Source organism: Panicum virgatum, chromosome 9K, assembly GCF_016808335.1.
Source record: "Panicum virgatum strain AP13 chromosome 9K, P.virgatum_v5, whole genome shotgun sequence".
Taxonomy (NCBI): domain Eukaryota; kingdom Viridiplantae; phylum Streptophyta; class Magnoliopsida; order Poales; family Poaceae; genus Panicum; species Panicum virgatum.
Genome location: NC_053144.1, coordinates 44,755,036 through 44,768,782, shown reverse-complemented (window position 1 = coordinate 44,768,782; position 13,747 = coordinate 44,755,036). Strand labels below are relative to the sequence as shown.

The window sequence follows — 13,747 nt, the reverse complement described above, 5'->3', positions numbered from 1 at the left end:
ACAAACAACAAGAGAAGAAAAAACCATTCTTACCGCGCTACCGTCCGCTGTCATAATCAAGCCCCGCTGTTAATTTCTTGCCACTCCATACTATACTACTCTATCCAGCAGCCCCGGTCTCTCGGGCGATATTTGCTAGCTGATCCCCTTTTTTCTTCTCGATATGATCCCGGACTCCCACGCCTTCCTCTCCGCGGTGCGGCGCGGCGCGACGCTAGCTAACTGCTCCCCGTCATGCTCATGCTGTCATGCATGCCGCGCGCACTTGCCATCCACTCTTTTGCATCATCGCCTACGCACGCATCATGCAACGCGCCTACTCAAATCCACGAGAAGATAGAAAGCAGCTTAGCGTAACAATAATAATAAGCTGAGGCATGTATGTTGTACGTGTCACCTAGTTTTTCCCCCTGCTAGCCCATTGTTAAATCGGCCCCGTTTTGACCGGCGTGATGAAGAGACGGATGACAGATCCTTGTAATCGCCCAAAAACAAAAAGAAAAGAAAATCGTTACATCCCTGTCAGCGGTTCAGCTGCACACGCAGCCCTAATAAGCTAAACTAACCTTGGCAATCAAGTAAGATCTTGGGGCCAACTTTGCCGATCGCCATTGATTGATGCACCACCCGGTTTGGTATCCGTTGGCTATCTTTGAGAAATACTATAAACTGGAGATCTTCGTCGCAACTTCATCGATCGCGTTGCGTCCGCGGGTAGACCAAAGACCACGAATCCACGAGTCGTCGTCGTCGAGTATATCCGATAGATGACGCCGCTGTGAGTATATATGCAGCTAGCACCGGGGCGAGGCATAAACAATCTCTCAGGTGGTGTGTTTGGCACGTACGCAACCTATAGCTAGTAGTATATATGTATCGCTACTGATCCCCAACCTAACGCGGCTAGTTTAGTTTATTATTACTACGGTGGTTAATTAGTGACGGATTCTTTTTTTATTATGATCGTGTCGTCGGTAGAAAACCAAGGAAAACTGATCGATGACCGTGTATGCATGCTAGCTTAGCTAGGACTCGATCGATCGAAACTCACGTGCTGATAATTCGATCGTGACAGGGACGCCAGTCTATCTCTTCTGTGCTAATAATAGTTGGTACGAACTTACGGTGCAGCAGCAAGCAGTGTGATGCTGGATGCGTGGCTATACACCATGCACCGTACAGAGCGGCGCGGTACGTACGCGTACCAGATCTGGATTGAATGTTAGCAGCATGCATGCCAGCATCATTATTCCTTAACAGTATACTCCTACTATACGAGCGCGCGGAGTAGGGCCGGCGTGGGCCACGCAAGCAAGCAGTCTCTTGGTCCTCCCAGCCCACTAGCCCAATTCTGGCTGGGAAGCCGCCTGTAGCGCGCGCAGTAGAGCCAGCCGAGCGGCGCATCAATGCGTAGGACCGGCCGCGGCCCGGGCGGTACGTGCCCGGGAGACCAGCAGCGGCTGCATGTGTGTGTACAGCGAGCGTGTCCAGCGGTCTAGCTACGCATGTAGCTTTTTCTGGTGGTCGATAACTTTACATTACAGGCAGCCACTAAAATGACCCACTATTTAATTGATTAGTCGTTTATATATCATCTAAGACTAACCAGGCGACGCATAGTTTTTACAATTGACCTTGTCCAGCATCATTGTCAACGAGAAATGTTCTGAAAGCAAGTTTATCCATCTGTTTGGGAAGGCTCTAGCTCCGGTTCCCTCGGTAGCTCCGGCTAGAGCCCTACTAAATGTTTTGGAAGGTGGGGGTGGCTCCGTCTAGAGACTGTGAAAGCAGTAGGAATCACTTTTCCTGCAAGAAGGTGTAACAGGCGGAGCCATAAAACTCAACTCTGCCGGCTCCAGCTCCGGCTCCACTCTTCATATGGAGAGCTGGAGCCCTCCCAAACATGCAGAATATGCTTTGTAAAAAGCAGACGAGAGTTTTGCTGCCATCCCCAGTACTCACTCCGTTCCAAACTATAAAACATTCCAAGAATTTTGGAGAGACAAAATAATATCAAGTTTGATCAAGATTATAGAGAGAAATATAAAGATTTATGATATCAAATTGATGTACTGTGAAAATATAACTAATAAAAAATCCAATGATACTTAATTTATATAATAAATGTTATTATTCTATTATATAAATTTAGTCAAACATAAATTTTTTTTGACTCTCCAAGATCGTTGGAATGTCTTATAATTTGGAACAGAGGGAATAGTAACTTGTGTAACGGGCCAAATTAAATGGAAGCTCTACTCTCTAACCAAAATCACAGGCCCAGCAAATATAAGGGCCCAATAAGACACCACGGAAGCATCGAGAAGAAAGCCATCCCATTCCATCCTCCCGAACAAGGCAAGAAGATAAGGAACACGGGACGCACCAACCCCCGGCGATTGCCGAAGGCCGGAACGAAACCAACCCCCTCGTCGTCCTAGAAGCTCCCGCGTCCCCTCCCCCTAGCCTCCGCTCTCCAATGGCGCCCTCCCTCCTCGCCGCCGCCGCCGCCGCCTCGCCCTTCCTCGTCGCCGGCAGCAATTGCAGCCGCCGGCCGCTGAGCGCCGCCCCCACCCGCCGGGCCGGGCTGCGCGTTGCCGCGCTCAAGTACGACCCTGCCAAGGTAGATGGGCTCGGTGCAGAGATGATGCGCTCTGGTTTTGAATCTCCAAGCAATCAAGGGTTTTGGGTAGGGTTCTGAGGTCTGACTCTTGTGTTGGTTTGTTCGTCAGGTGGCGCCGCAGTCCGACCGGGTGCTCGTCCGTCTCCAGCAGATCCCTGAGGTCTCTCCTCTACATCAACTAGTCATGAAATTTTCCAATGCTAATTTTTGCTAGTATATATTGCTTGCGTGGTACTATGGTAGTTGTCAGTGCGTTGCTCCTACTTCAAACGTTCGTAGATGTTTGAAGAATCCTTAAGTGCGGTGATTCTAGTTTGCAAGTGAACACCGTGTACTATGGATTGATGTTTTAGAAACCTTAGTGTCGCGACCCCCGCTTACACAGGAGTCACATGTGGTACAATTCCAGTCCCAGGAGGCTGGTACACACATTTCGGCAGAATGGATCATTACCTTTTGTATGGCAGCGGTTTATGAATTTCAATCCAAAATAAAAGAATAGAAAAAAAGATAGCTAGTGCTAAAGCTAAAACAACATTGATGAAGCACTCAGCATCGCAACTCAGCATCGTGATGTCCCACGCCACAGGCAAGTCGGGTGCGGACGCGACGACTACGGATAGACTTCTCTGGCGATCTGTAAACGCAGGCAAGGGTGAGTATAAAAGTACTCAGCAAGTCCAACCCCGCCCTACGGAGGGGGATAAAAGTTCATGCATAATGGAGTACAAGGAATTGGCTGAGATTTATTTTGCAAAAAGCAGATTTTTACCCATGCAAGGTTAAGTTTGTAAAGGCGTTTTAGCAAAAGAGTAATATAATCGTATTTGTGAGTATATATAAAAAGAAGTGAGTCCAAATTTTAATGCTACCGGACACTCTGTCCGCAGTAGCCCACGACACTCTTGCCGGACATTTCCAAAATCAGACCCAACTCCCATTTTATCAAAAAGATTTTAAAAGCTCTAAAACCGGTTGTCTAGTTCAAGCGCTCTTGACCGTGAGCACAGCTATTCGAATAGTTTTACACTCTGCAGAGGTTGTATACTTTACCCATACGACATGTTTTGCTTTGATGCCAGCGCGTAGCTAGCGCGCATATACACAATTCCTTAGATGTGTCGGCAAGCTAACATGACAAAGCCGTTACATCGGCCGGACCCAAAATATGCTACACGATAGACTGTAGGAGCGCCTCGCCTCCATACATCTGACCGGGTTAGCTACCCCAACACCGACGAGCTCCTTGAGCACTTGGGCGGTAGCATCCTCTCGGGCCGACTGACTTAATAAGCTAAGGCCAGTGCCCATTTAGTCGTATGGTTGCACTGTAATACTTGACTAGAATCTTGCCAATTACCGGTCCTTAATCGAGACAAGGCGGACAACTACAAGACCGAACCACACAGGCTCGAGTCAAATCTCCAGTAGTCCTACGCATGGACCCTATTCCGCCCCATCTCTGGGTAATCACCACCACCATCATCATAATATTCATTATACTTTATAAATTTAACTCACCTTTTAAAACAACCATCCCATTTTTCTCATTTGTAAATAATTGCATTTGATAAATAACAATGAGTAATATTGCATAAATAAATTCTAAGCATGCTAGTATTATTTATCAAGGCATCCATCTAAACAGAGCTAATCATGTTTAGTGATAAATCTTAGGTTGTCAAGGAATAATCAGGATTTAAACAATAGCAAGGTATGGCCTTTCAATTGGGTATTTAACTACATCAAGCAGTAAAATATTTCAAGGTTTCATATACCAATTGAATGCACTTTTAAATAGGCTTCTACGGGTTGTGTTTAAAAACTGGGATAAATATGATCAAAAGGGAAAAGGTTGGACTTGCCTTCGCTTAACAAACTGGTAGATCAACTCGCGGTACGCGTTTCGATTTCCGGCTCGCGGTACTAGTCCTCGTGCTTGCGGTACGTACTCCGGGCTCCTGCTTGTGCTACGAACTTCCTATCTCGCGGCACCGGACTCCAGGCTTCTTCTTGTCGTTGTTCGTGATCTCTCGGCGACTACTACGCGGCACAAATCAAACAAACAAAGCATCCATAAATATAAACCGAACTTCAAAAACTATAAAATTAACAAAGATAGTTAAAACTTGATTTTAGATAACTTTAGGAAGAAGAATCGGGCCAGATAGCACACAATGCTTACCAAGAGTACGATGAGCTCGTCAGGATGAGTAAGCGATGAGCAATGGCGGAAAAGATAGGGCGAGTGAGCTCGGGTTGGAAAGATAGCCGGGTTGGTCAGAAATGAATTGGGAGTGATGGAGGAGCTACGCGAATGCGCCTTTTATAGACCAAGAGGAGGCAGTGGTCGACAGCGGCGTGACGGGGTACTGGTGCGAGAACAGAGACAACGCTGTAGCGAGGAGCGGCGTTGCCGACACACATGCGACGAGACGGCAAAGCCGGCGCGGGTGGCAAAGCATCGTAGTGTCGCAGCGCGGAGCGGCGCCGAAAACTGCCGGATAGTGATGTGCTGTCTCATTGTGGGGCCAGAGTGTCGGGACGTGCGTGAGTGCGGTTCACGCTTGTCGCTCGTTCAGCGAAAAGGAACGGCACCGCGAGGGGTACCCTGGAGCCGGATGTTGGCACGTGGCGACGAGATGGCAATGTTTCATCCGATGAACGGCTCGACATCCGTTACACCGAATGAAAGCGTGCCATGTGCAAGGTGGTAGCCAAAGTAGTCAGCAGACAAAAACAAGGTCACTATTTGATAGAGCACGATTTTAGATGATTTGTGGAAAAAGAAATCGTGGAATCGGAGTTCATATGTGTGAGATATTGAGTTTGGAAGATTAGCTGTTAATAAATTCTGAAAATGGAAATCATCATTGATTAAGTGCGTGACGTGCTCATAAACATTAGGTGCTACGTGGTCTATCTGTGTGTGGACGTGAGTAGTGCATTTGGGCTGGGCTCTATTCATACAAGGATGGAGAGAGGTGTGGCCTGGCGCAGATGTCGAGGATGGCCGGGAAGGTGAAGTTGTGGACAGCGTCGTCTTCCCCTCCTTGCTCGTAGTCCAGCTTGCCTCCGAAGTGGGTGGCGACGTCGATGCTGCTATTTGGCATCGGCGTGGTTCGGCTCGGTGCAGGAGAAGGCAAAGGACAAGGGTCAAGGCCGGGACTTGGCGTCGGGGTGCTCGCGTGCGCGAGCCCGTGGCTTTGCCATGGCACATGTGCAGGCTCCAGCATCCCAGTCCGTGAAGGCCGGCGGCTGTGTTCAGGTGTGGTGGTGTGCTCGGCCGGGCAGGTTGGTTCGAGTGCGTGGCCTCCACCCCGTAGCAGGGCCATGGCACAGCGGCGGCGGCGCCACGACAGTGGGGCGAGGTGGGTCGGCTCGACGCGCCAAGGCCAAAGGAAAGTCTGGCCTTGCGGCGGGCTGGGCTCAGGGATGCGCGTACGCGGGCGATGGCATGGCCGAGGCCATGCACAAGAACACGGGACAGAGATCCTAGGCTCTACGGAGGGGGTCATCGGTGGCCGTAGCTCATGCCGGCAGCACTAGGGCGCTCACCGTGGGTCGACGGTGTAGGAGTGGCCGGCGTGACGAAGGCTCGTGGTCCCGGTCAGCTCGTCGTAGCCGTCGGCAACTCGGCGTCGGCGTCGATCTCCGGCTCGGCTTCCTTATGCTTGTGGTCGTCGACGTGGTTGGCACAGCGGCGTTGCAGCTTCCGGTCATCGCGTTGGTGGTGCTCCCGATACGAGCTTCCCGTGGTGGCGATGGAACTGGAGCTACTGTGCTCTACTCAGCTTGGACTGTTACTGGCAGGTGCTAGTTGCTTGCTTGGTGAGAGGAGTAAGCGAGGAAAAGAAAGCTTGGGCTGCTGCGGCCAGCTTCTGTTGAGGAGAAAACTGGGAGCTGCTGCCTGGCTGCTAGCGATTGCTAGTAGGGAGTAGAAGCAGCGACGCTAGCTTTGGTTGCTTGCTCACCGAGCAGAGAGAACAGGCAAGAGAGGAGGCGTGCTTGTGCTGTGTGTCAGTGTGTGCGTGAGCGTGCAATGAGTGAGAGAGAAGAGTGTTAAATGTGTGTGCATGCATGTGTGCTGTGCTGCTGCTGCCTTGTGGCCTTTGTCCACCGACGGAGAGAGAAAGAGAGAGAGAGTTTGCTGCTGTTATTGTTTGCTTGTTCCGATATTTCTATCCACCGATGGAGAGGTAGAGCAGGAGGGAGACGTGGACGGTCACGGGCAGTGCCGCGGGGACGGTGAGCAGGGACACGAGGACGGCGGCGTACTCCGCGTGCATCGTGTGGGAGCGGAGCAAGGACGAGCACAGCCAGGGGGCATGGCTTGGCTACCTTGCAGTGGACGTGGCGCGGTCGCTGCAGCACCTGATGGAGCACTGTCGTGCTGCTAAGGATGGCTTTGTGCATGTGTGCAGCTTGCCTGTGCAAGCGTACAACACGAAGGGAGAGAGCAAATGGATTAGAGAAGCAAAGAAAATTAGCTGCATCGATGGGTTTAAAGGGGAGAAAATAATTGGATGAAATTAGGCAAAAGATGGAGATTAGATGACAAAAGGAGTTGAGCACAAAAGATAAATTTTGCAATAGGTTTTAAAAATAGTTTTTTTTAACTCAAATATTTTTTGAAAATGAATTTTGAATTCAAACAATTTTTATTTGTGTGAGATTTTGGGCTGTTACACTTAGGATGGTTACATTTAAGTTTTTCTGATGTTGTAAAAAGTTTGGTATACTGATGTAGGCTTTAGGGACACCCATTTTGCTGTTGGTAGTTATAACAAAGTTTTATACTTGCTCCACTTTTCAACTGCTACGTTTCAGTTAATTCAATTTTAAACTTGATCAAACACATGGGGTTAAGTACTAAGGTGGCTAAACAAAATTCCAAATTAATCCAAATTAGTTTACTTTGGCTTTGGAAGGACCACCTGTCACTTGGTTTCTCAGGGAAATGTCATGTTTATGTGCTAAGCTGTTTTATTGGTTCACTGAAGCTGAGACGCATGCATTTTCACTGTAATTGCAGTGTTCTGTTTTGTGCACTGTATAGAGATTTTACAATACTGCATAGTTATGTTCAGCTGTTGTGAATCCAACAGTTTTTTTTTTTTTTTGCATTTCCTATTCCTAAGTATGGTTACATTGACATGTTATGTGCTGTCTAGGATGGCCCCTTTATTTTAGAAGTTATTAGAAGCAACCGTTGCATTTTTACTTGTCTATAGCAGAATGATTGTTTAATCCTGTGGAACTATGATACTGGATACAAATGTCTTTGCTGAAGTTATTATAAGTTGATACATCCATATAATTAGCTGTTCCAACTAAATTTTTTTATACTTGCAGAAATCTGCTGGAGGTGTATTGCTACCTAAGTCTGCTGTTAAGTTTGAGAGGTATCTGATGGGTGAGGTGAGATCTCAAGTCACTATCGGTTTCTGTGATTCTTAACTTCAGCAGGCTACAGTCTAACAATATTGTATTATTCATGTTAGATTCTATCGGTCGGTTCTGATGTTAGTGAAGTTGAGGCTGGAAAGAAGGTAAGCAGCATTTTGTAACATAACCTATTGATGCATGCACACTTGCACATACACTCACTTTTGCTGGCAAGAAGCATTGTTTTTTCTTGTATGTGATGTGTGTTTATACTACAGAATGTTCTATTACATGATGCACATATTCTGGTTTCTTGTCTTCTATAATCTTTACGATGAAGGAACTTGATGAAAATCTTGGACGTATGAGCTGTACTGTTATCCTGTAAATGAAAGAATAATAAATTTTGTTGAATAAATTAATGAGTAATATCTTCAGTGAAGGTTATTTATTCTGATGGTTTGACCTGTAACTGTGAAGACAAATGTATTTTGCACTCTTCATTTGTAGACATTCAATCTTCTGTTATATACTGGTCTGCCGAGATGTTTCATTCACCCTTTATAGAGACCAAAAGATAACAGAGGCCACTACTGATCGCTCAACAAGATCGAAGATTTGTTAAATTTGTCAATAGAATTAACCTGCAGCTGCAATCTCCTTATATATGCATGATGCGCTGCAAAATCTGAAAACACACATGCTTTATTTTGCTTTCCTCACCTGGTCTACTTTGCCCTCCTACTTTAGTGATACGGATATAGTACATTGTTTCTTGTATCAGTTCTGCTTTATTTTGCTTTCCTCTCCTGGTCTATTTTGCACTCCTGCTTTAGTGCTAGGGATAGAGTACATTGTTTCTTGTATCAGTTCTTACAGTTGGCGCAATCCTTCCTTATATGTTACTTTTAGTCTTTTACCCAAGTAAGATGTCTATCTCACAGAACACACTAACCTGGTTCTGTTTGCGATTTTTCAGGTTCTATTTTCAGATATCAATGCTTATGAGGTAAACTGATTCCTGCTTACCTGAAAATATTTCGTGGGCTTGTTCTTAGTCCTACATGTTCTGATTTTGGATATCTGCAGGTGGACCTAGGTACCGATGAGAAGCACTGTTTCTGCCGGGAATCGGATCTGTTAGCTGTTGTTGAATGAATTTTACCCTAAAATTTCAGACTTGGGCGACAGTGCACCAAGCCTCCAAGTGAACGGGCTTGACCTTTGTCCCAACTTTGTTGTATGCCATTTGAATGTTCATGAATTCCACAAACTGATGAGTGTTAGTTACCAGTGAATTTTGACCGCCATAAGCAGTAATGAAATTACGCTTCTTTCCTTTACAGTACGCCCCCCATTAACTGTTCAGATTTTATATAAGCTATGTCAACGGAACTTGGAGTGCTTTCATTGCTCAGCTGGTGCTTGTGCTTCTGAACACACTTCAAGAAACGTCGCCTATTTTACTAGAGATATGTGTTCGACATGTTCGAAGTTACTTTTTTTTTGTCCTTTGTAGACGTTTCTTGACCCTCCGCATTGCTCAGCTAGAGTTTGTTTACCAATAATCGAGCACCATTTTGTTTGGAAAAGCGCAGGTCTATCCCCAAACCATGGTTGACCAAGTTCTCGTACAGAGGGTAATAATGGGTTATGGCCACCCTAGTCGTCTTAGTAGTCATTTCACGGCTCAACTTGATCCACCGTATTATATGGAAATCAAATTTTTTGTGCAAATTTAGGAAACTAAGACCTAAGGATCCTCATACGAGGGCTGTGAGCAGAGGTGGGTAGTTTTAGCACTTTAACGGCTCTTTACCCCTCTCTACGTACAGTAGTATCTTCTTAAGCGTCCGACTCACTAATCCCCGGGGTCTAAGTCAGCTCTCGCCGGGCTGGGGCGGCAGTGCCGCCGCTGTGCCGCGTCCCCGTTCGCGTTGCTAACTTGCCGTTGGCCCCGTTTGCCTCAACGCCCGTGACTGTGCCTTGCTGCCGGCTGGCCACACTAGTGCTTCACGGCCACGGTGACCGGCTGGCTGCACGAGCAGAAGAAAGCTATCTTCCTAGCTAATTGCTACTCTCTTCTGTTACTAGCGTTTTTTTCTAAGTCAAACTTCCTTAATTTCGACCCAGTTTAACATCTATAATATCAAATATATGCACTACCCAAACATTTAACAAAACTAATTTCATGTCAAAGATGATGGTGTGTTTTTGCAGTAAACTTGCTCAAAGTTAAATTTTTTTGACTTAGGATAAAACTCAAATGACTTGTATTTTGCATTGAACAAAGGGAGTATAGATTATTATTGACTGCTGGTTCATACCTACAATTTGGGCAAGAAATGGAAGAAGGCAAATGTATATATTGTAGCTTCTGCCTGCTGTGATCAAGTTGCTACCTTCAGTTTCTACAGCCAATTGTTCTAAACTGCCGCTCTTCGTCTAAACACGGAAGAAGCCCCAGATGACTGAACGGTCGTCTGTCTCAATTGCTACAACACCTTGGTCCCAACCATGCTCGGCCATTAGTGATCAGGCACGCCTTTGCGCGCGCGCGCGCTCTCTCTCTCCCCAAAATACAGTACAGACATTGTTCTCTCTCTCTTCAAAATACAGCACAGAGCTCATATACACGCACAATCACTCACTCCTATGAATACACACATACACTCACCCCTATGAATACACGCACGCAACCCTACCCTATGAGCACCTCCGAGCGACTGATCCGGCACTCATCCCTATGAATACACGCACGCAACCCTATTCCTATGAGCACCTCCGAGCAACTGAGGCAGCAAATCCTCGAGATTGATGAAATCACCACAGACGCCTTGTTGGTGACAGTCACGTCATCTACCACTGAAGAATAACGCCGATTAAATCTAGAAAAATGCGAGCACTCATGCCGAGTTTGGAACTTAAACATGGATAGACAAGTTTCACGATAAGGAACCTTACCAGCTGAGCTACGCAGCGGTGGTAACGGATCATGGCCCTAGTGATCTCTTCACAATCTAACTTGGCTCTTATATATTTTTAACTTAAAATTATATAAGATTAGAGCCTGACCTTAGATTATCTAGGTTAAATTTTAAGACCTTTTACCAAGCTTAGTTCGCTTTGTTTTCTCCTTTACAGAGCACGATCATATATATATATATATATATATATATATATATATATATATATATATATATATATATATTCACCCATCACGTATGTTGTTACATATTATGTATAAGGGAAAAATCTGGTTTATACCCTTGAACTACTACAAAAGTCTGATTTTCAATCTTTAACTACAAAACCGGATAACAAAGACCATCCAACTGTTGAAACTGAGCAAAATTGGTCCTTCATGTGGTTTTGAAGGTGTTTTTCCATTTTATGAGAATATAAAATATTCCAATTTAAACTAAAAGATTCATTTTAAATAAAAAAATGAAATATGTATAAATTTTTTTCTAAAAATATAACCTATCTATTAGTATGATACTTTTCAGTTATTGAGATATAATTTTTTTATTTTCATAATATTTGGTTGCTTGCAGTTATGTCTATTGGTTTTAGAAAAATTTTGGGACTAGTTTCATATTTTTTTCGATTTAAAATGAATTAATTTTGATTTTTTAAATGAAATTAGATTTTTTAATTTTTTTAAAATATAAAACCATCTTGGAAACCACCCCAATGACCAAATTTGTCATGTTTTAATAGTTGGATGATCTATGTTATTCGGTTTTGTATTTGAATGTTGAAAATTAAACTTTTGCGATAGTTCGAGAGTGTAATTCAAAATTTTCCTATGTTATGTATAAAACCTTTGAATAATGAGGAGGCAACATTTCATCAAATTCTCATGATGATACATTCATCCATTAGAAATGTAAGATAGGTTATTACTACTTATTACAAAAATCTTAGAATTCAAATGAAATGAATTGAACATCATATCGAAATAAAGCAACTTGAATAAAACAAAAATGTAATCAGAAGACGACAACATTTCAGTTCATCAAACCAAGAGGGAAGTTAAACAAACAAATGGGTAAGGAGAACCGGATGATCCGACGGTCAATTAAATTTGCTGCAGACCTTGCGGATCTCCCCCTGCGTGCCGGTGAGCACGTTGACCTCGCTGAGCTTTGCGAGAACCTTGGCGAACTGCGCCTGGAAGAGGCCAGCATTGTTGGCGAGCTGGTCGACGATCCAACGTGTGGAGCCGTCTCTGTAGAGGTTCTGGTCAACGGAGAGGACACCGCGGCGGAGCTGCAGGTTCTTGTAGTAGTTGTTGTCCACCTTGAGGGCGCTCCACTGGTCGTCCAGGAACACGGTGTTCCCGTCCGACGACGTCACATTCGGGCACACCCACTTCTTGTACACCGACGCGGTGCCCGGGTCCATGCTCGGGTCCGTCGCGCCGGGCTTGCCGCCGTACCGGTAGAGCCGGCTGTTCTTGATGGCGCTGCAGCGCGTGGCGCCCACGGTGTGCGCGCCCAGCAGCACCACCGTCTCGTACGCGGTCATCCCCAGCCTGGCGTAGTACGCGACGGCCTGCGCCGCCGTGTACTCCGGCGCCGGAAGGTTGACGTCGGAGGCCCGGGACTGGCGGCGGTCCCGGCGCCCCGTGCGCACCGCGTACGCCGGCCCGCCGGCTAGCGCCACCGCGTCCCTGGTGGCGAGGATCTCGATGTCGGAGCACGAGACCACGCCGGGGCACCTCTTCTCCAGCTCCGCCTTGATGGCCGCGATGAGGTCGTAGCCCTTGACGCTCAGGTTCGGCGCCGCCGTCTTCTCCGAGCCGGGGCCGTCGATCAGCAGGCCGCCGTCGCACCCCTGCAATTACAATCTCTTTGCCATGTTAATCCACGACCCCTTCGTAACAGTCGGCGATCCATGTTAATGCACGGAGTAGCTTGATTGCTTAGCTGGGGGTTCGATCGTACATTGACGGCGCACTCGTGGAATTGAAGACGGAGGAGGTAGGCGACGATGGGGGCCTCGCGGGCGAAGCGGGCCTTGACGATGCCCTGCACCACCGCCTCCACGTCGCTGGCGTTGCACTTGCCCTTGTAGAACCCGTACTGCAGCTGCGCGCTGCCGCCGGCGACGAAGGCCAGCACGGCCAAAGCCACCATTAGCGCCGGCGCACTCATGCGCGCTGCTGAGGCCGCCATAGCAATTCAGATAAAGCTTGGCTTGCTAACACTGGCCCTAGGCTACTAGCTAATGCTAGATCTCTTAGTTCCTCAAATCAGCGCGGTGAGATGCAAATGGCGCATGCTAAGCGTATTTATAGGTGATCGGGGGGAGATGTCATCGCAATAATCAAGCTCAGTCGTCCATACCGTGGTCATGGAGATCACGTAGGCTCGCAGTCTGTTTTTTTTCCTTGTATTTTAATTTTCAAGAGTGGAAAGGATTTGCTAGCTTGCAATGCTAGCTGTGACAGAAAGGAAGGGGGGATATATTCGTGAGGGAATAATGAAGGACAGTACAGTATATGGGCATTCTTTTTGTTCTATTAATTGGTCGACTAGCCAAAGAATTCAAGACTCTAATTTAGCAAGAATGGTTGTGCGTTAGTGGGTTTACACCAATCCACTCAGCAGCTACCATTGCTTAGCATGCAGCTGTAATATTCAGATTTCGGAGCCATATTTCTCTACATTTTCCATCACTTTCCGAAACAAGATCCCTCTTTTCCATTTCATTCACCCCCCCTCCTTT

At 46.5% G+C, this 13,747-nt stretch overlaps 2 protein-coding genes and 1 long non-coding RNA gene across 3 annotated transcripts; 1 reads left to right on the top strand and 2 right to left on the bottom strand.

Moving 5' to 3' along the window:
• The first annotated feature begins 2,323 nt into the window (after positions 1–2,323).
• LOC120651618 (10 kDa chaperonin 1, chloroplastic-like) lies at positions 2,324–9,356 on the top strand. Its single transcript, XM_039929185.1, has 6 exons — positions 2,324–2,623; positions 2,733–2,783; positions 7,979–8,044; positions 8,128–8,175; positions 8,991–9,020; positions 9,101–9,356. Exons 1-6 carry the CDS (start codon positions 2,480–2,482, stop codon positions 9,167–9,169), a joined length of 408 nt encoding a protein of 135 aa, XP_039785119.1. The 5' UTR covers positions 2,324–2,479; the 3' UTR covers positions 9,170–9,356.
• On the bottom strand, positions 3,151–5,421 carry LOC120651619. Its single transcript, XR_005666259.1, has 2 exons — positions 4,809–5,421; positions 3,151–4,666 (listed from the first exon to the last, which is right to left on the bottom strand). It is a non-coding gene; the product is annotated as an uncharacterized LOC120651619 (long non-coding RNA).
• Positions 9,357–11,909: 2,553 nt separating the features above from the next.
• LOC120648726 (peroxidase 57-like) lies at positions 11,910–13,246 on the bottom strand. The gene is made up of 2 exons (XM_039925409.1): positions 12,964–13,246; positions 11,910–12,853 (listed from the first exon to the last, which is right to left on the bottom strand). Exons 1-2 carry the CDS (start codon positions 13,192–13,194, stop codon positions 12,092–12,094), a joined length of 993 nt encoding a protein of 330 aa, XP_039781343.1. The 5' UTR covers positions 13,195–13,246; the 3' UTR covers positions 11,910–12,091.
• Positions 13,247–13,747: the final 501 nt, after the last annotated feature.